This window comes from Salmo trutta, chromosome 1 (assembly GCF_901001165.1).
Source record: "Salmo trutta chromosome 1, fSalTru1.1, whole genome shotgun sequence".
Classification (NCBI taxonomy): Eukaryota; Metazoa; Chordata; class Actinopteri; order Salmoniformes; family Salmonidae; genus Salmo; species Salmo trutta.
The window spans coordinates 20,632,002-20,651,873 of NC_042957.1; the positions used below are offsets into that span (position 1 = coordinate 20,632,002).

Sequence of the window (19,872 nt, forward strand, 5' to 3'; positions counted from 1 at the left end):
TTATCACACAGAATATTGTACTACAAGAGAATTATACAACTTCTTTCTCCAACCCATGAAGAACTGAGTTTTGAATTATAATTGGATCAAAACGTACAACAAAAACCTCTCTCTCTTTTGCAGCACAATAGAATTGGCACACACCATACAGTATATCACAATAAGGTGTCCAGAGGCTTATTTTTTCCAAAGGATACAGAACTTGGAGGAATCTTGAGGGAGAAAGAGTTAGGTCTGTGGACACCATATTGTGTAACAGGCATTTTTGGTCAGCCAGCTGAAAGCATTTTCAGGCAATACAACTGGCAAAGCAAAGGTGGACATTAACAAAGCACAGGGAATAGGGTAACCATAGCACTAATAGTGGCATTTTTTAAAAGATACATTCATTCACCTTGTAATCATACTGTACCTGAGGTGCTACTCCGTGAAATGTTTAACTGCTTAAATCTCAAACAATTTTCTCGACATATTTTCCTATTGTTTCTTTATTCATTTACAAAATGGCCGTATTTTGTCTGTGGTGATCATGCAGATAGGCAGCATTGGGGTATTCTATATAGAACAAATCGCTCTCATACTCTGGTGTTCTACTGAAAGGGGTCGTGAACAGTGTGTTTCAGTGACTCATTCTTCCTTGTGCTCCCTCCACATTGCAGTACTTTAAAAAAAACAACCCAAGAGCTTATACAGTAGAGTTTGACTGATTTGACCCTACCCCAGGCTTTCTCCGAACACAGCAGCCAATTTGAAGCTTTCTATTTATTTCACTGGTCTAGAGGTAGAACAAGGGGCCAACATGATCCTCAGAGATGACACCAGTCAAACTCTACAAGTCTTGCCGAAGTGAAGTGATGTGCTTATACAGTACGATGCAAGAGCAGGAAAAGTCATCATCTTCTTAATCCTGAAATATACACTTACCACCTTGGAGATCTTTAGGAAGAGAACATAACATGAGATACAGCAAACTATCATAGATCAACCCATATTGGTTTAATAAGTCTTAAGAGAGTCAGGTATTAGAAAGTAGTACATGTATAATACCTAAATGTTGAGGTGAATATACTCACAACAGCATCGATACTTGGAAAAGCTTTTCTAACAAAATGTTTGAAAGCATGCTTATTGAGCATTGTTTCAGGTGATACATCTAATCGGTATGTTAATTGTGATTTGTTGTGAATAATATCCATAAAAATGTGTTAGTGATTTTGGTGGGGCAACAACTCAGTTTACCTAGATCACCTTTTGTTCGAAAGCAGAGAGAGTATTTGGAAAGGGGGAAAAAGGGAGACATCAATATCATTATCATACAATTGCTATTTCAAAACATTAAGATTAACTATTCATGTTATCTTGGCCTATCTCATCATGTATTGAAATTGCAGTCAATATATAACCTCCTTTTTGTGATGATTTTAGATAATTTTCTTCCGATTGCTTTCGTTGATTTAAAGATGTATTTCCTTCCTCCTCCCAACGTAAACCCTGCTAATTCCTCATGACTCTGGGTAATGTAGTTCATTAGTGATTCTCACCGGAGCAGACTTTCTTGTATTTCTTCATTTCCTGTGGATGTCCGGCCAGACGGCACTGGAAGCGGTACTGCCAGAACTCTGGGAACCACGGGTTCCGTGAGTTGGTGTCCAAACGCAGCTTCAGGAAGTAGTCATCAAATGACTTGACTTCCTCTGACTGCAGCTTCATCGTGATCCCACCTTCAGCCTCCTGTTCATACCCCTCTACCACCTCATCACGATCTGCCCATCCATCACTGGAGGGAGAGAGAGAGAGACTTTTGTAAAACAATGAAAATGGAGCTAATCAGGCACTTAACACCCAATTACACTTAAATCGTACATGGTTAAAACCTGTTTGGGATAGGGGGCAGTATTTTCACGGCCCGATAAAAAAACGTACCCGATTTAATCTGGTTACTACTCCTGCCCAGAAACTAGAATATACATATATTAGTGGATTTGGATAGAAAACACTCTAAAGTTGTTGAAGTATAAGTCCTGGGAGTGCATTTTGACGAAGAACAGCAAAGGTAATCCAATTTTTCTTATAGTAAATCTGATTTTGGTGAGGGCCAAACTTGGTGGGTGTCAAATTAGCTAGCCATGATGGCCGGGCTATGTACTCAGAATATTGCAAAATGTGCTTTCCACGAAAAGCTATTTTAAAATCTGACACCGCGATTGCATAAAGGAGTTCTGTATCTATAATTCTTAAAATAATTGTTATGTTTTTTGTCAACGTTTATCGTGAGTAATTTAGTAAATTCACCGGAAGTTTGCGGTGGGTATGCTAGTTCTGAACATCACATGCTAATGTAAAAAGCTGGTTTTTGATATAAATATGAACTTGATTGAACAAAACATGCATGTATTGTATAACATAATGTCCTAGGAGTGTCATCTGATGAAGATCATCAAAGGTTAGTGCTGCATTTAGCTGTGGTTTTGGTTTTTGTGACATATATGCTTGCTTTGAAAATGGCTGTGTGATTATTTTTGGCAGTGTACTCTCCTGACATAATCTAATGTTTTGCTTTCGCTGTAAAGCCTTTTTGAAATCGGACAATGTGGTTAGATTAACCAGAGTCTTGTCTTTAAAATGGTGTAAAATAGTAATATGTTTGAGAAATTGAAGTTATAGCATTTTTGAGGTATTTGTATTTCGCGCCACGCTCTACCATTGGATATTGGTGAGGTGTTCCGCTAGCGGAACGTCTGTCCCTAACAGGTTTAACTAATCAATTATCAAGAAAGGCTATTTATACTACAGTATAATGAATGTTTAATGTAATAGTTCAATCAGGGCACTGATGCACAGTCAGTTCAATATTTTGGAGAGGGAAGAGCAAGTTCGTTCTGAAGAAAAAAGCTTTCAACCCAACAGAAAACAAATAAAATAATTTACTAAAGAATGATGTCTGTGTTACATTTCCACATTAATTCATAAGGAGGACTTCCAGCATTCATCCAGTGACACTGCTAGCCGTAGCAATGGTGTTGCTACATTCTGGCTGCTTACCATTCTGAGGTGAGCAATTTAGAACAGTCTCACTGTCTTGTCATTGTTAAGTTCACTGGCAATATCCTTTCAGACCAGGCCACAATAAGAGAGAAGGGGAAAAAAGTGTAGCAGAGCTTAGGCCATGTGTCAAATCTTCCCAACAATCAGATTCCACTGCAAGGGTCCATCCTTTGCTCTTCAAGGTAATAGGCAGTGACCTTCAAGTCTACTATAGTTTCTATGGTCTCTGTAGGGATCACCAGCCCCTTAGCTTTAGCTCTGTGGCCATTGATTAATCCCAATGTGTAAGGACCGACACATTGGGATTAATCTCCGACAGGAGAAGCAGGTACGGGGAGTCAAACATTTATTCAGAAACGGACATAGAACACGACAGGAACAGCGTCAGCACACGGGAAAACAAGGACATATGACAAACAATCCCGAAGCAGGGAACAGAGCTAGGAAACAGACAGATATGGGGAAGGAAATTACCCCCCCCCCCCCCCCGGGGCGCTACCCGGCCTCCCACCTTGGCGAGCTGACCAAGACATGGGAGCCGGGCAAGGGGTGGGGGTAAACTCCCGATGAACCGGCAGGGGCGTGGGAGCCTGGCGAGCCGGCTGAGGCATGGGAGCCTGACGATCCGGCTGAGGCATGAACGCCTGTCGATCCCGCTGCGATGTGGAAGCCCGATGATCCGATGGAGACGTGACAGTCTGACGAGCCGGCTGGGGGAACAGGACCTGATGATCCGGCTGAGGCCCGACGTGGGATGGGCTCCTTCCGAGCCAACCGGGGCAAGGAAACCTCTCGAGCCAGCTAGGGAGTGGAAGCCCGACGAGCTAGCTATACACCCCCGGGTTCCATCGGCGGCGACCCAGAACCGACGTCACCACCAAACGGAACGCCAGTACTCCCCGATGCTTTGTGTGATGGCTTCGGGATTCTGTAAGGAGTGACGCCGGACAGGAGAAGCAGGTACAGGGAGTCAAACATTTATTCCGGAACGGACATAGTACACGACAGGAACAGCGTCAGTACACGGGAAAACAAGGACATATGACAACCAATCCCGAAGCAGGGAACAGAGCTAGGAAAAAGACAGATATAGGGAAGGAAATTACGCAAGTAATTGAGTCCACATGATGATCATGACAAAGCGAAAACAGGTTTGCAAATTTATAACAAAGTGAAAACCGTTTTGGGGAAATATTTGCATAAGTACTCAGACCCTTTGCTATGAGACTCGAAATTGAGCTCAGGTGCATCCTGTTTCCATTGATCATCATTAAGATATTTCTACAACTTGATTGGAGTCCACCTGTTGTAAATTCAATTGATTGGACATGATCCCAAGCGTCCCGTCTGGAGGAAACCTGGCACCATCCCTACGGTGAAGCATGGTGGTAGCAACATCATGCTGTTGGGATGTTTTTCAGTGGCAGGGACTGGGAGAATAGTCAGGATTGAGGGAAAGATGAACGGAGAAAAGTACAGAGAGCTCCTTGATGAAAACCTGCTCCTGAGCACTCAGGACCTGACTGGGGCGAAGGTTTACCTTCAAACAGGACAACGACCCTAAGCACACAGCCAAGACAATGCATGAGTTGCTTCGGAACAAGCCCGGACTTGAACCCGATCGAAACATCTCTAGAGAGATCTGAAAATAGCTGTGCAGCGACCCTTTCCATCAAACCTGACAGAGCTTTAGACGATCTGCAGAGAAGAATGGGAGGAACTCCCCAAATACAGGTGAGCCAAGCTAGTAGCGTTATACCCAAGAAGACTCGAGGCTGTAATCGATGCCAAAAGCACTTCAACAAACAAATTATGTAAATGTAATATTTCAGTTTTATAAAAAAATATATATACATTAGCAACAAACAAAAAAAGTTTTTGATTTGTCATTATGAGGTATTGTGTGTAGATTGATGGGGGGACTATTTAATACATTTTAGAATGAGGCTAACGTAACAAAATGTGGAAAAAGTGAAGGGGTCTGAATACTTTCCAAATCCACTGTATAGTAGCATCAACAGCAGTGGAGGTTCCACAGAGGAGGGAAAATTTGAGTATCATGTAGTAGCCTAAACCTGTTGATGTTACATTGAGCTGGGTGAATGGAATATGAATGACAGTCATCCAATATCCTGTAATAGAAATAAGGCCAAGCTCATGAAAAAAAATTGTCCTCCCTCATCATAAACAGCACTGACCGCCACTGGTCAACAGCACTCTATAGGGTAGCACCATGGTGTAGCCGGAAGACAGCTAGCTTCCGTCCTCCTCTTGGTACATTGACTTCAATACAAAACCTAAGAAGCTCATGGTTCTCACCCCCTTCCATAGACTTACACAGTAATTATGACAACTTCCAGAGGACATCCTCCAACCTATCAGAGCTCTTGCAGCATGAACTGACATGTTGTCCACCCAATCAAATGATCAGATAATGAATCTAGAACTGGAAGCATAAGCTACAGCTAGCTAGCACTGCAGTGCATAAATTGTGGTGAGTAGTTGACGCAAAGAGAGAGAAAGACAAAAGTTGAACAGTTTGAACAAATTAATGTATTCCAAAATCAAGGAGAAGTAAGAAAGAGAGACAGAGAGAGAAGAGAGAGCTAGCTATATTTCATAGTATATTTTTTTCACTTTCACTTACCTAGCTAGCATCGAATGCAGCTAGCTAGTTTAGCCTAATCAAACACCCAGCTCAAACAGAGATGGATGCTATGTTAGCTAGCTGCCTATGGCTATCCAGCACTGGAACTCTTCCAAGACAAGGTAAGCTTTTGGTTTAATTAATTTATTGCCACCGAGGCCCGGCAGTGTAACTGCTAAACTGATTGCTGCTGACTGTACAGTGTCACTGTCCTGAATGATTGTAGCGGATTTACTAACGTGTTAGATCTAGTAGCTATGTTGACTAGGATGTGACAACAATGTAGGCTGTGTTTTAGGGGTTAGCAGTCATGATATGAAGGTTTGGCTTGGAAAGGTTTTTTCGCCTGGTCACAGACAGCTGATGTGTTGTGCATGGAAGTCCACAAGCAAAGGGAAAAGGTGAGAGGACAAGAGCGCGTAGATAGATGTGAGAAGGAATGATATACAGACCCCTTGACTTTTTCCACATTTTGTTACGTTACAGCCTTATTCTAAAATTGATTACATTGTTTTTTTCCCCTCATCAATCTACACACAATTCCCCATAATGACAAAGTGAAAACAGGTTTTTAGAAAAACAGAAATACCTTATTTACATATGTATTCAGACCCTTTGCTATGAGACTCGAAATTGAGCTCAGGTGCATCCTGTTTCTGTTGATCATCCAATTTTTGCTAATTTATAAAAAAGAAATAAAAAGAATATCACATTTATTCAGATCCCTTACACAGTACTTTGTTGAAGCACATTTGGAAGCGATTACAGCATCAGGTCTTCTTGGGTATGACGCTACAAGGTTGGCGCACCTGTATTTGGGGAGTTTCTCCCATTCTTCTCTCCATATCCTCTCAAGCTCTGTCAGATTGGACGGGGAGCGTTGCTGCATTGCTATTTTCAGGTCTCTCCAGAGATGTTCGATCGGGTTCAAGTCCGTGTGTGACTTTCCAAATCATGTCCAATCAATTGTGTTTACCACAGGTTAACTCCAATCAAATTGTAGAAACATCTCAAGGATGTGGAAACAGGATGCACCTGAGCTCAATTTTGAGTCTCATAGCAAAGGTCTGAATACTTTTGTAAATAAGGTATTTCCTGTTTAATGTTAATACATTTGCAAACATTTCAAAAGACCTGTTTCGCTTTGTCATTATGGGGTATGTGTGTAGAATGCTGAGGATATATATATATTATTTTATCCATTTTAGAATAAGGATGTAACGTACATTTTTTGGGGAAAAAGTCAAGGGGTCTATGTACTTCCCAAAGGCACTGTATACAACGAGCTGTTTGTATGTGGTTGCTATGAAAGTTAACTTTGTGGGTGTGTGATCAGGGGTGTATTCATTGCGCCGATTTTGTTGAAAAATGTTTCTCTAACGGAACGAAACAGGGATAAACACACCTGAATTTGTCCAATAGAAAGTTTTGTTTGCAACTGTTGGACTAATGATTGCACCCTAGATCAGCTAGGTGCAGGAAAGTGTGTGCAAGGCAGTATTGAATGTTTCACTGCCACATTGATTACTCAAAATTCTCTCGACCTTCGTTGTAAACGTTCAGTCATAGGCTAGGTTGATGGCTACAGGGAAAATGTGAGTATCATGTAGTAGCCTAAACCTATCTTACATTTAACTGGGTGAATGGAATATGAATGACAGTCATCCAACATGTTGTAATAGAAACAAGGCCATGCTCATTAAAAATGTAATAATCCTCCCTCATCTTAAACGGCATTGACCGCCACTGTCTACTACAGTCCCCCAATTTGCCTCTTTGTTTGTTTTCTTTCCCTCTGTGTCAGATTCCCCATTAAATGAAGCTCATTTAGACATGCATCTGAAGCCTGGAGACCCTTAGAGGGATGAAGAATAAATACTAGAGACAGAGACGAAGAAAATAAATGACTAGATATACAGAGCTCCTCTTAAGCTGTGCTGTTCTCTTCTCTGGCGTGTTGGTTTTGGTGTGGCTGTCCGTGTTTGAGAGGCGGTGGCTATACTGTCTCTCTCTCCAACTGTAATGTGGCTAGACTCATTGGCTCTTATTTTCTCTGTGCTGCTGGCTGCAACATCCTTGAATACCTGTACTGTTGACAGCTATCCTCCAATTAGAGAGTGAGTCAGCCAGCAGCCAATTACCCCTGACAAGAGCAAACACTGAGTGTACAAAACATTAAGAACACCTGCTCTTTCCATGACATAGAGTGACCAGGTGAATCCAGGTGAAATATATGATCCCTTATGGGTGTAACTTGTTAAATCCACTTCAATCAGTGTAGATGAAGGGGAGGAGACAGGTTAAAGAAGGATTTTTAAACCTTGAGATAATTCAGAGATGGATTGTGTGTGTGTGCCATTCGGAGGGTGAATGGGCAAGACAAAATATTTAAGTGCCTTTGAACGGAGTATGGTAGTAGGTGCGATGTGCACCGGCTTGTGTCAAGAACTGCAACGCTGCTGGGTTTTTCACGCTCAACAGTTTCCCGTGTGTATCAAGAATGGTCCACCACCCAAAGGACATTCAGTCAACTTGACACAACTGTGGAAAGCATTGAAGTCAAAATGGGCTAGCATCCCTGTGGAACGCTTTTGACACATTGTAGAGTCCATGCCACAACGAATTGAGGCTGTTCTGAGAGCAAAAGGGGGTGCAACTCAATATTAGGAAGGTGTTCCTAATGTTTGGCATACTCAGTGTGTATGTGTGTGTGTGTGAGGAGTCTGTATGAGAGGAATGTGTGTGTGGGTGCCATGTCCAACCATTTTAAGGGTCTATATCTAAGGGAAATGAAGCATAAGGAGTGATATAGTTGGCTGCTCGAATATTTCGTAGTGTTAATGTTTTTAGCACTGATAGAGACAGGGAAATGTCTCCCCACATTTTCGAGCTCACTTAGGTTCACCACACCAATATTGTTAACACCTAATTATCCTCCACTACTCGCTTCTGAATTCTGGGTGTTTTTGGTCTATTTTTTAGAAAGGTTAGCCAACAGAATCCTGTCTTCCCCTCTCTTAATTGAGTTCAGGCCAGAAACACATGAAATTGATTAGTCACAGTTACTTTTGTCTCTGAGGCTCTATGTGCATTTCCCTGCGTATCCCAAACCACCATCACCCTTCCTCCCATCAGATATTCACAATCAAAACAACCATCAGTACTGTGCACTGTGCCTTCTACCCCACCCTCAAACCCCTCCCTCCCTTGCCATCAATAGTCCATGCTCAGGGCCGAGGTAGCTAATTGCATTTGCAGTGCTATATTTGATACAGTGTTATACAGGGACCTCCAACATGTGTCCCCACAGAAACATGGAGTAGTGCAACAGCAGGCTATGGCAGAGACAGATTGGGTTTGGGAAATAGACTTGTGTGTGTGTGTGTACTTGTGTGCGTTTGGGAAATAGACTGTGTGTGTGTGTGTACTTGTGTGCGTTTGGGAAATAGACTGTGTGTGTGGAGCATTTATTTAACGCCCCCATAAATAATTAATGAGCTGTTGCCAAGGTAGACATGCATTGCTACCTTCACATTGGAGTTTGTAATAAAGACAAAAATGACACTCTCTGTCTTCATGCTGTCACTGTACCCTGCTGTACATACCTTTAAATACAGTGTATTCAAAAAGTATTCAGACCCCTTGACTTATTTCACATTTGTTACATTACAGCCTTATTCTAAAATGGATTAAAAACTAAAATACAGTTGAAGTCAGAAGTTTACATACACTCAGGTTGGAGTCATTAAAAGTCGTTTTTCAACCACTCCGCAAATTTCTTGTGAACAAACTATAGTTTTGGCAAGTCGGTTAGGACATCTACTTTGTGCATGACACAAGTCATTTTTCCTATAAACTATCAAAATAAAGAAAGTCGCACTCTCCATGTATAATCTCCCAGCAATTTAATGGGTATTTACCAACGTTTCGGCATCACTGTGCCTTCCTCCTCCTTATTCTTTACCATAGGTGGACTCCAATCAAGTTGTAGAAACATCTCAAGGTTGATCAATGGAAATAGGATGCACCTGAGCTCAATTTCAAGTCTCATAGAAAAGGGCCTGAACACTTGTTTATGTAAGGTATTTCTGTTTTTTCTAAAAACCTGTTTTCACTTTGTCATTATGGGGTATTGTGTGTAGATTGATGACGAACAGCAATCATTTAATCAATTTTAGAATAAGGCTGTAACATAACAAAATGTGGAAAAAGTCAATGGGTCTGAATACTGAATGCACTGTTTCTCATTCACGTCCAAATTAACTCATGCATCAAGTGGTCAATTAGAGATCAGTGTGTGTGTGTGAACACTGGCTAGATGATTGACTGATCCTCAGTGTTGTGAGACATTGCTGTGGGGGAGCTGCTGAACCAACAGTTAGATAATTCATGTCTAAAACACAACAGAGCTTTCAGCCGAGTGCCAGGAGAGAGAACAAACGAACGAATCCCCTGACTATTTCAGATGATCTAGTTCCAGTTGGATAGCTAACGCATTTGTATATTTATGAAGCCATGAATTAATTGGCGGGGTAGAATCTTAATCACATGCACCGTCTCCTGAGGGAAGGAAAGAATGGATTGTACAAGAGTTTCCAAAAAAGTGCAAAAGTAAGAGATTCATTATGCGTTCCCTTGTTTTGACCCATTTGACACAATCAGACAGTGGGCATGGCCAATGGCGCGGCTCCCACCAAAAACGTAAGAGTCTGTGTTCTTGGCCAAAGAGACAACATTTTGCTATTTTAAAGCAAATTTTCTGCAACTCTACACATTTCCCACATAAGGAGAGAACATTTTACAGTTACAGTGTGTGTGTGTATGTGTGTGTGTAACTGTGTGTAATTGCTTAATTGTATATGTGTGCAAACTATAAAAACAGAAAATAAGCAAGGGGGCCATCACAACAGGGACATTGGTTCAACCTCAGCGTGTTCTGTACATCCAGATGCCAACCCAGGAATGCTCTTCTGATCATCTCAATGTCCTTCACCAGTCCTTCATACTAGAAAAAAAACAAGACATCCTTGACAATGTTTTTCTGCTCTCAATTAAAGTCTGTGATACGTTAGGAATATTCAAATTCATCTTGTAAAACCTCTTGTTCAGTGAAACATAAAGAGATACAATTTAGATGCATAAGTCAATTGTTAAAGACTTTGTGGAACTAATATTGAGTATAATCACCCAGAAAACCTATCGTTGCCTTCTCTGTAACATTTTATGTGATAAATGCTAGAATTAAAACTGTGGACTTTCAGAGTATTGAGCTATTTTCCTTATAGGCTATTGTTTGACTGACTGACAGGTCTAGACTCAGAGCCAATCAGCCAAGCCTCCTAGCCTCTCATCAAACGAAACCAAATCTCCATGGTGATTGTAACGTTAGCAACATGCTAAAGTCAGGGAGCAAAATTTACTTTCTCTATAAAATCACATATCCCAGTTATAACAGGAAAGGGATATGCTGTAGTGTACATATCTCTGCAGTATCACCCGACAAGCCAACGCCCCACAACATGCCCTAATAAACTGAATCTAGTGTCACTCGCCTAGCCAACGCCCCAGAACATGCCCTAATAAACTGAATCTAGTATCACTCGACTAGCCAACGCCCCAGAACATGCCCTAATAAACTGAATCTAGTATCACTCGACTAGCCAACGCCCCAGAACATGCCCTAATAAACTGAATCTAGTATCACTCGCCTAGCCAACGCCTCCCTAATAAACTGAATCTAGTGTCACTCGACTAGCCAACACCCCAGAACATGCCCTAATAAACTGAATCTAGTATCACTCGACTAGCCAACGCCCCAGAACATGCCCTAATAAACTGAATCTAGTATCACTCGACTAGCCAACGCCCCAGAACATGCCCTAATAAACTGAATCTAGTATCACTCGACTAGCCAACGCCCCAGAACATGCCCTAATAAACTGAATCTAGTATCACTCGACTAGCCAACGCCTCCCTAATAAACTGAATCTAGTATCACTCGACTAGCCAACGCCTCCCTAATAAACTGAATCTAATATCACTCGACTAGCCAACGCCCCAGAACATGCCCTAATAAACTGAATCTAATATCACTCAACTAGCCAACGCCCCCACAACATGCCCTAATAAACTACATCTAAACCCAGATTCTAAACCCAGATTCAAAACCCAGATTTGTAAAATGGGTAAAAAGGGTAGCAACATGGCACAGGGAGGAGAGGAGTAGAGATGTATTTATTTATCTGTCTGTCTGTCTGTCTCTCCCTCTCCCCTCTCTCTCCCTCCCTCCCTCTCCCTCTATCCAGGGCCGTAGCTACATATGAGGACAACTAGGTCCCGACCTTGGTAATTTCTTCAAATAGAGTGAGGCTCAACTTCTCTGCTGTTTTGGTCCCGTGGCTTCCACACTGTGAAGTGAACCTGTACACATGCGCAGATACTGGGTGTGACTGTGTGAGAGTAAAGTCTTGCATCTCACTCATTATCTGTGGTGCTGCTCATAGCAACGTTGTTTGGCAACGTCATCTCCCCAATTTCGTGATATCCAATTGGTAGTTACAGTCTTGTCCCATCGTACGGACTTGGGAGAGGCGAAGGTCGAGAGCCATGCATCCTGTGAAACACGACCCTGCCAAGCCGCGCTGCTTCTTGACACCCTGCTTGCATAACCCGGAAGCCAGACGCACCAATGTTTTCGGAGGAAACACCATACAACTGGCGACCGTGTCAGCGGGCATGCACCCGGCCCGCCAGATGAGTCGCTAGAGCGTGATGGGACATCCCGGCCAGCCAAACCCTCCCCTAACCCGGACGATGCTGGGCCAATTGTTCGCCACCTCATGGGTCTCCCAGGCGTGGCCGGTTGCGACACAGCCTGGGATCGAACACGGATATGTAGTGATGCCTCAAGCATTGCAATGAAGTGCCTTAGTCCGCTGCGCCACTCGGGAGGCCTGCTGAGTCTACCTTTAAAAAATGTTGGACTGGTAAATTAGTCTAGTTAGTCTAGCCAGCTGTCTAAACTTGTAGTAATCATGGCCGAATTACCGACCGGGCACACAGGGCACGTGCCCAGGGGCCTTAACCTCCAGGGGGCCCACATTGATTTTGTTAGTCATTCTCACTCAGATATCATATTAACATGGCATAAGTCATGGCAAAATGTGTAGAATTGTAGGAAATTGTAGGAAAAACAGCACCCTTCACTTCACAGCCTTCTCTGAGAAAAGGGTATAAATATAAGCTGTAAGGCAGGAATCACAGGCCTCCTCTGTCCCACTATACTGACCTACTTCACTATAATGCACCCCATGCTGGTAGCCCAGGCTGTCCTAGGCTGCCCTAGGCCTTCCCAAGCAACACTGGGGATGAGGGATGCCAGTACAGGCGTAAATCTACCAAGAAGGTGAGAAGTCTCCCTATCAAATGTTCATAATGTAGCCCTACATTACCTGACTACCTAGGTCCTTATTCAATCTGAACCATTATCAGTGATTGCAGAGCCAAGTCCTAATCTAGTGAGGAAGTAGCCCATTAATTTAGGGAGATAATGAATCTGCTCACTCCATTCTGTTCTGGCTGTACAATAATGAATATGCAGGAATTACTTCCTGTTCTTTCATTCCTCAGAGATGGAGATAGGGAAGAGGAGAGATAAAAGCCTGTGAAAAGCAGGACACAGCTAAATATGTCGTCGTACTTCTCTCTCTCTCCCTCTCTCTGGCTCCTTAAATGTTTCATTTATTTAAGCTGGGAGAAAAACCAGAGCCCAGTCGTTAAGGAAATGGAAAAGGCACTGCCTCACAGAGAGAGAGAGAGAGAGAGAAAAGAGAGAGGGGAGAGAGAGAGAGAAGAGAGAGACAGAAAATACTGATTCACCTCCATCTCTCAGACACAAAAGTCCCTGGGCTGCAAATGTGCCTGTCTTCCTGTCTGTCTCTCTGCCTGCCTATCTCCATTTTGCAAAATAATATTGAAGAGAGTGAGGCATTTATGGTTGCCATACAAAATAGGAAACAGACAAAAATCTAAATGTACAAAAGACTGGGGCTAAAATGAGTGAGTACAACAAGTGGAAAAGCAGCTTATGCAAATGTATGTAGTAATAACAGCATTGAGGCAGGCAGCATTAGAGGGGGAGATATAGGAGATGAATGGTACTAATTGCGAGCAGGTGGGCGGGACTGACTCTGCTCCCCACACAGTCATTCTAATAGGGGAGGCTGGGTAATGGATGGAACAGGTGCTGGTGGTGATGACTAAAGGTAGATATGATGCGACTAACAGCCAACACTGTTGAGGGAAATAGTCTCTTAGTAGTGTTTCTTCACCCCACTAATCGCTACTTTGTGTGTCAATCATGATCAAACAGACAGATTCACCGCTGAGTTAACAGAACTGTACTTTAGGCTCATGGATAATGAAGTAAAATCAGTAAGAAGGTCAGGCATATTATACCATACAAGAAAGAGATATACTATGAGTGAGAGGAGACAGCTCGCAAGGGTTCTAGAGTCACAGATGTGCTTCTCTCCACAGCTCAGTCCGCTATGCTGGGAGGCTGTGTAGAGTAGACCAGTGTCTGTAGCTCCCTCCAGGGCCAGAGCTCAACGTGTGATAATAGTCCCTTCTCCCCAGATCTATGATTCCCTCTACGGGACGTCCCCCTGTCCTGACATGAGGTGTTAGTGCGCCCTTGTGATGCGACACCTGTTCAGTATTCACACCCAACCACATCCTGGGTTCGAATATACAGTTCCTCTCACATGCCTCCAACACCACCCAAGAAATCACGCCATCAGACATCAAATAAATCTAATGCCGCCAAGTCACTAATCAGAACCCTAAACCCCGAAGGTCTGGTCTGAACCTGGGACCCATGGCTGTGATAAGAACGATAGAACTAATACTGAACCACACATCTATTTAGACAAACCCAACCACACAGCAGGCAGCGTCAAATTCATTTATTTTTCTATCTACTGACGGCCAGGGAACAAAATGTAATTTAATAAATAATGCTGCAAGTAATATGCTTTCATCCATTCAGCAAAGGAGGAGCATTCATTCTTGTTTAAGCTCAATGGAAACCTGCAAGCATCCTGAATGCTGCAATGGCCTGCAACTCACAAATTTCCTCCTCGCTTCAATATCGGCTCAAACTCACTAACCCCTGTGAGCGTTTTTGAGGATTGTGTTTTGTAAGATAGAGAGAGTTGTTTTGGTTTATTTTATTTGAAGGAATCACTTGTTCATGCTATTGCTAGGCACAATGACAACCCAATGACAAAGTGGTTGTTCCACTGGATATCATAAGGTGAATGCACCAATTTGTAAGTCGCTCTGGATAAGAGCGTCTGCTAAATGACTTAAATGTAAATGTTAAATGCAGACAATCTAAGGTAGGGAACCAGGCATTCAAAATACCTGCTTGGATTATTGACGTTTAATGGGAAATCCATGGGTGGCACATTTTCAGCAAAAGTGCTGCATGTAAACGCTGCTCCACTAAACATTTTTTAAGAAAGTAAATACTTGAGTTACCTAAGATGATCCTGAGTAGCGTTTTAATGTTCAGCCAAAAAGAAAGGGGGAAGACTCATTTTCTGGGCTGTCGGATGTCATCAACGAAGAATTGCTAATTTATTGTGATCTAGTGCTGCATAAGTGTATGACAGTCAGAAGAGAGAGATAGCAGGGGATATTAAGTATGTAACAAAGAGCTCCTAGGCAATGAGAGCCATTCACCATAGTGACATGGCATGCAACACCCCACCCAATCTAACTACCTTCCACTTTTGCTTAGCTGTGCCTTGACACATGATACAATTGCTTACAAATCACATTCTCTTTCTGAATACATTTATCTATCTATGCTGATATGAAACTGGCTGAAGTCATGAAAAACACTTTGATTCAAAGTACAGACCAAGGCATTTGTTTAATCCCCAGAGATCTCTACAGACAGACCTGTCATGCACAGATTGCGACAGGACCCAAAAGATTGACATAAATGGCCAGAGCAAAAGATACAACGCTCTGTAGCGAAACCATGGAGACGATCAATCTGCAACAGTCTGATTCCTTCCCCCGCTAGCTACCCTCTGCAACATCACAGAGAGACGGAGACAAAGGACGAGCCATATGACTGAGAATAGAATAGAAGAGCAGAGGAGAGTGAGTTGCGGAGGTAGGGTTGTGGGGCAGGCCTAGGGCTGTAGGAATAAAGTGTTCCCGTATGAGAGTGCACCTGGCCCTCATCTGAAGAGCAGGCGAGTGTTCAACAGCAGAGATGTAAAACAAGAGTTTTCAGACTCTAAACCTGCTCATCTCCCTGTCTGTATCTCTCTCTGTCTGATTCTCCTTCTTTCTCTCAGGCCCTTTCTCTCTATCACTCTGTGATGTTATGTATTACTGTCAGCCATAGAGAGAGATCCTCTACCCCCTCACTCTCTCTGTCTCTCTCTCTCTCTCCATTTCTTGTCCTCTCTATGTCTCACTCAAGTCACGCTCCCTCTATCACGCTCCCTATTTCAACTATGAGCCCTCCTAACCTTGTTTCATCTCTGTCTCTCTCTGTATCTCTGCCCGTCTTTCACACTCCCTCTAAAACCCTACGCTCTAAATTCAATCTCTCTCTCTCTCTCTCTCTCTCTCTCTCTCTCTCTCACATACATACACATCAGCTTCTCACTCGGCTGGCAGGCGAGGGCACAAATTAGCATGGAATAGCAGGCTGTGTTTTGATGAGCTAATATCTGTCAGCCAACCTCCAAGCCTGTGACCATGACACTGTAGCCAAGCTTTACACACACACACACACACACACACACACACACACACACACACACACACACACACACACACACAGAAGGTTTGGCGTATGTGATGCTCCATCAGTCTTTCCTTATCTATCTCTCTCACTCACTCCTATCTCTCTCACTCCATTCTCCATCTCTTTCACACTCCTCTCTCTCTGTCTCTCCTCTCTCCCTCACTCTCTCCTCTCTCTCTCTCTCTCTCTCTCTCTCTCTCACACTCCTCTCTCTATCTCGCTCACTCCCCTCTCTCTCTCCTCTCTCTCTCCCTCGCTCCCTCTCTCACTCCTCTATCTCTCTCACTACTCTCTAACTCATTCCTCTCTCTCTCCCTCCTCTCTCTCACTCCTCTCTCGCTCTCACTCCTAGCTCTCTCTCTCACTCCTCTCTCTACTTCCCTCCTATCTCTCTCTATCTCTCCCCTCTCTCTCACACTCTTCTCTCTCACTCTCTCCTCTCTCACTCCTCTCTCACTCCTCTCTCTCACTCCTCTCTCTCTCCCCTCTCTCTCACTCCTGTCTCTCTCACTCCTCTCTCTCTCCCCTCTCTCTCACTCCTGTCTCTCTCTTTCACTTTATTTATCTCTCTCTCACTCCTCTTTCTCTCTCTCTACTCTCTCACTCTCTCTTTCACTATATTTCTCTCTCTCACGCCTCTCACTCCTCTCTCTCTCACTCCTTTCTCGCTCTCACTCCTAGCTCTCTCTCTCACTCCTCTCTCTACTTCCCTCCTTTCTCTCTCTATCTCTCCCCTCTCTCTCACACTCCTCTCTCACACTCCTCTCTCTCACTCTCTCCTCTCTCACTCCTCTCTCACTCCTCTCACTCCTCTTTCTCTCCTCTCTCTCTCTTACTCATCTCTCTCTCCGGTCTCTCTCACTCCTCTCTCTCACTTCTCTCTCTCTCACTCCTCTCTCTCTCACTCCTCTCTCTCTCCCCTCTCTCTCACTCCTGTCTCTCTCTTTCACTTTATTTATCTCTCTCTCACTCCTCTTTCTCTCTCTCTACTCTCTCACTCTCTCTTTCACTATATTTCTCTCTCTCACGCCTCTCACTCCTCTCTCTCTCACTCCTTTCTCTCTCTTGCTCTCTCTTTTTCACTTTATTTATTTCTCTCTCTCACTCCTCTCTCTCTCACTCCTCTCTCAATTCAATTCAATTAAATGTTCTTTATTGGCATGACGTAACAATGTACATATTGCCAAAGCTTACTTTGGATATTTACAATACTAAAATAATAAGAATCCATATTGTCAATGGGACAACAGTAACAACAATAATCAAGGGTCAAAATAACCATACATTGAACAATAACAATGAGCATACAGTAGAGGACATGTGCAGGTTGATTGGTCTGTCAGACACTGTCCCTCAACATATGGCAGGCAGCAATGTAGTGTGTTGCCAACCCACAGCTCTCTGCGTCCTCCCCCAACAGGACGGGTAGCCTACTTTCATCAGAGAGGTCTTTGAAACCTTTAATAAGAGTTTCAAATTTGGGGAAATGACACTCTCTAATTGTTTTATATTTTTCACATTTTGTCAGGAAATGCAGCTTCATCTCAGGTTCTGCTGTTGTGCAGTGGTTGCACAGCCTTTCCTCTACAGGGAGCCAGATTTTCCTGTGTCTACCCTTCTCAATGGCAAGGCTGTGCTCACTCACTGTGCTCACTCCTCTCTCTCTCTCACTCTCTCTCACACTTTCTCTCTCTCACTCCTCTTTCTTTCTCTCTTTGCTCTCACTCATCTCTCTCTTTCCTCTCTCTCACTCCTCTCTTTCTCCCCTCTCTCTCTTTCACTTTATTTATCTCTCTCTCACTCCTCTCACTCCTCTTTCTCTGTCTCCTCTCTCTCCCTTACTCATCTCTCTCTCCCATCTCTCTCTCTCACTCCTTTCTCTCACAACTCTCTCTCTCACTCCTCTCTGTCTCCCTTCTCTCTCACTCCATCTCTCTCTCTCTCTCTCACTACTCTCTCTCACTACTCTCTCTCACTTTATTTCTCTATCTCTCACACTTTCTCTCTCTTTCTCACTCTCTCTCTCTCTCTCTCACTTTCTTTCTATCTCTCACTCCTCTTTCCTTCGTCTCTTCGCTCTCACCCATCTCTCTCTCTCCTCTCTCTCACTCACTCCTCTCTCTCTCCTCTCTCTTTCACTTTATTTATCTCTCACTCCTCTTTCTCTAACTCTCCTCTCTCTCTCGTACTCATCTCTCTCTCCTGTCTCTCTCTCACTCCTCTCTGTCTCCCCTCTCTCTCTCACTCCTCTCAATCCTCTTTCTCTGTCTCCTCTTGCTCTCACTCCTCTCGCTCTCTCACTCCTCTCTCTCTCCCCTCTCTCTCTCTTACTCCTCTCTCTCTCTCTCCTTTCTCTCTCAATCTCCTCTCGCGCACTCTCTCTCTCTCTCACTTTTTTCTCTCTCTCTCACTCCTCTCTCTCTCTCACTCCTCTTTCTTTCTCTCTCACTCCTCTCTTTCTTTCTTTCTTTCTTTCACTCTCTCTCTTCCTCTCTCACTCCTCGCTCTCTCTGACCCAGAAGCATGTGAAGCTCAGCCACGGTTTCATTCTCTCTCCCATAGAGACCTCCACACCAGTTAAAAAAAGATCCACTCTCATATGGAGAGGAGAGAGCGAGAGAGAGAGAGAGGAAGGAATAGGGAAGGAGAGAGGAGAGAGAGTGGGAAACACTGGAGCTTCATTAGGATGGATAATTAATATGGAAAAGAGAGAGTGCCTCTGTTTCCCCTCCAAAAACCACTGAATTCCCATAGAATAGGATATGACACAAACAACACAAAGAGAACCTGATGAAGGCAACTGATCTCTAGAGCCGTGAGAGAAAAGAGGAGCAACAGAAGGGCTCTCCAAGAAGATGGCCCTGATGATGGAGCAGCGTTTGGGCAATGTTTTGAGAAGCGCTCGTCAAATCCACTAAGAACGGTACTTACCCTGGCTTAGAGTCTACTGCCCCCCTATCACTCTGCCTGTCTCATCAATGTCCTCCTCCTCAGACATAAGCCTGACAGGAGGTCAGGTTTGAGACATCACTTTTGATGACAACAGAGGATTGTCCTTGTCCTTTGAGGTCTTGATTAGGGTTGCAAAGCTACCGATAATATACCAAAGTTACCGGAATCTTCTGAAATGTTGGTAATTAACATGTAATCTATGGCAATCTATGGTAACTTTGGTAATTTGAACTTGAATAACTTTTAATAAATGTATTCATGGCTATTTCTTTTTTTAAATCATCTTATTTTATTATATTGATCTATTTTACATGTAATAAGGCCACACAAAGGGACAGAGATAATTACAGACAGCTGTGATCATCTGAAGTAACCAAAAAGACAGATATCATCT

The 19,872-nt window shown here is 43.3% G+C and overlaps 1 protein-coding gene across 4 annotated transcripts in view; it reads right to left on the bottom strand.

The window, feature by feature from the left end:
- LOC115179270 (metabotropic glutamate receptor 1) overlaps positions 1-19,872 on the bottom strand; it is a 44,245-nt gene that overhangs the window by 12,409 nt on the left and 11,964 nt on the right. For 3 of the 4 annotated variants that reach the window (XM_029740687.1, XM_029740770.1, XM_029740929.1), the window contains exons 4-5: positions 1,542-1,777; positions 1,240-1,248 (exon numbers count right to left, since the gene is read on the bottom strand). In XM_029740687.1, the coding sequence (XP_029596547.1) occupies positions 1,240-1,248; positions 1,542-1,777 (245 nt within the window). The remainder of the gene's footprint in view (positions 1-1,239; positions 1,249-1,541; positions 1,778-19,872) is intronic. The other variant, XM_029740851.1, reaches the window with a different exon arrangement.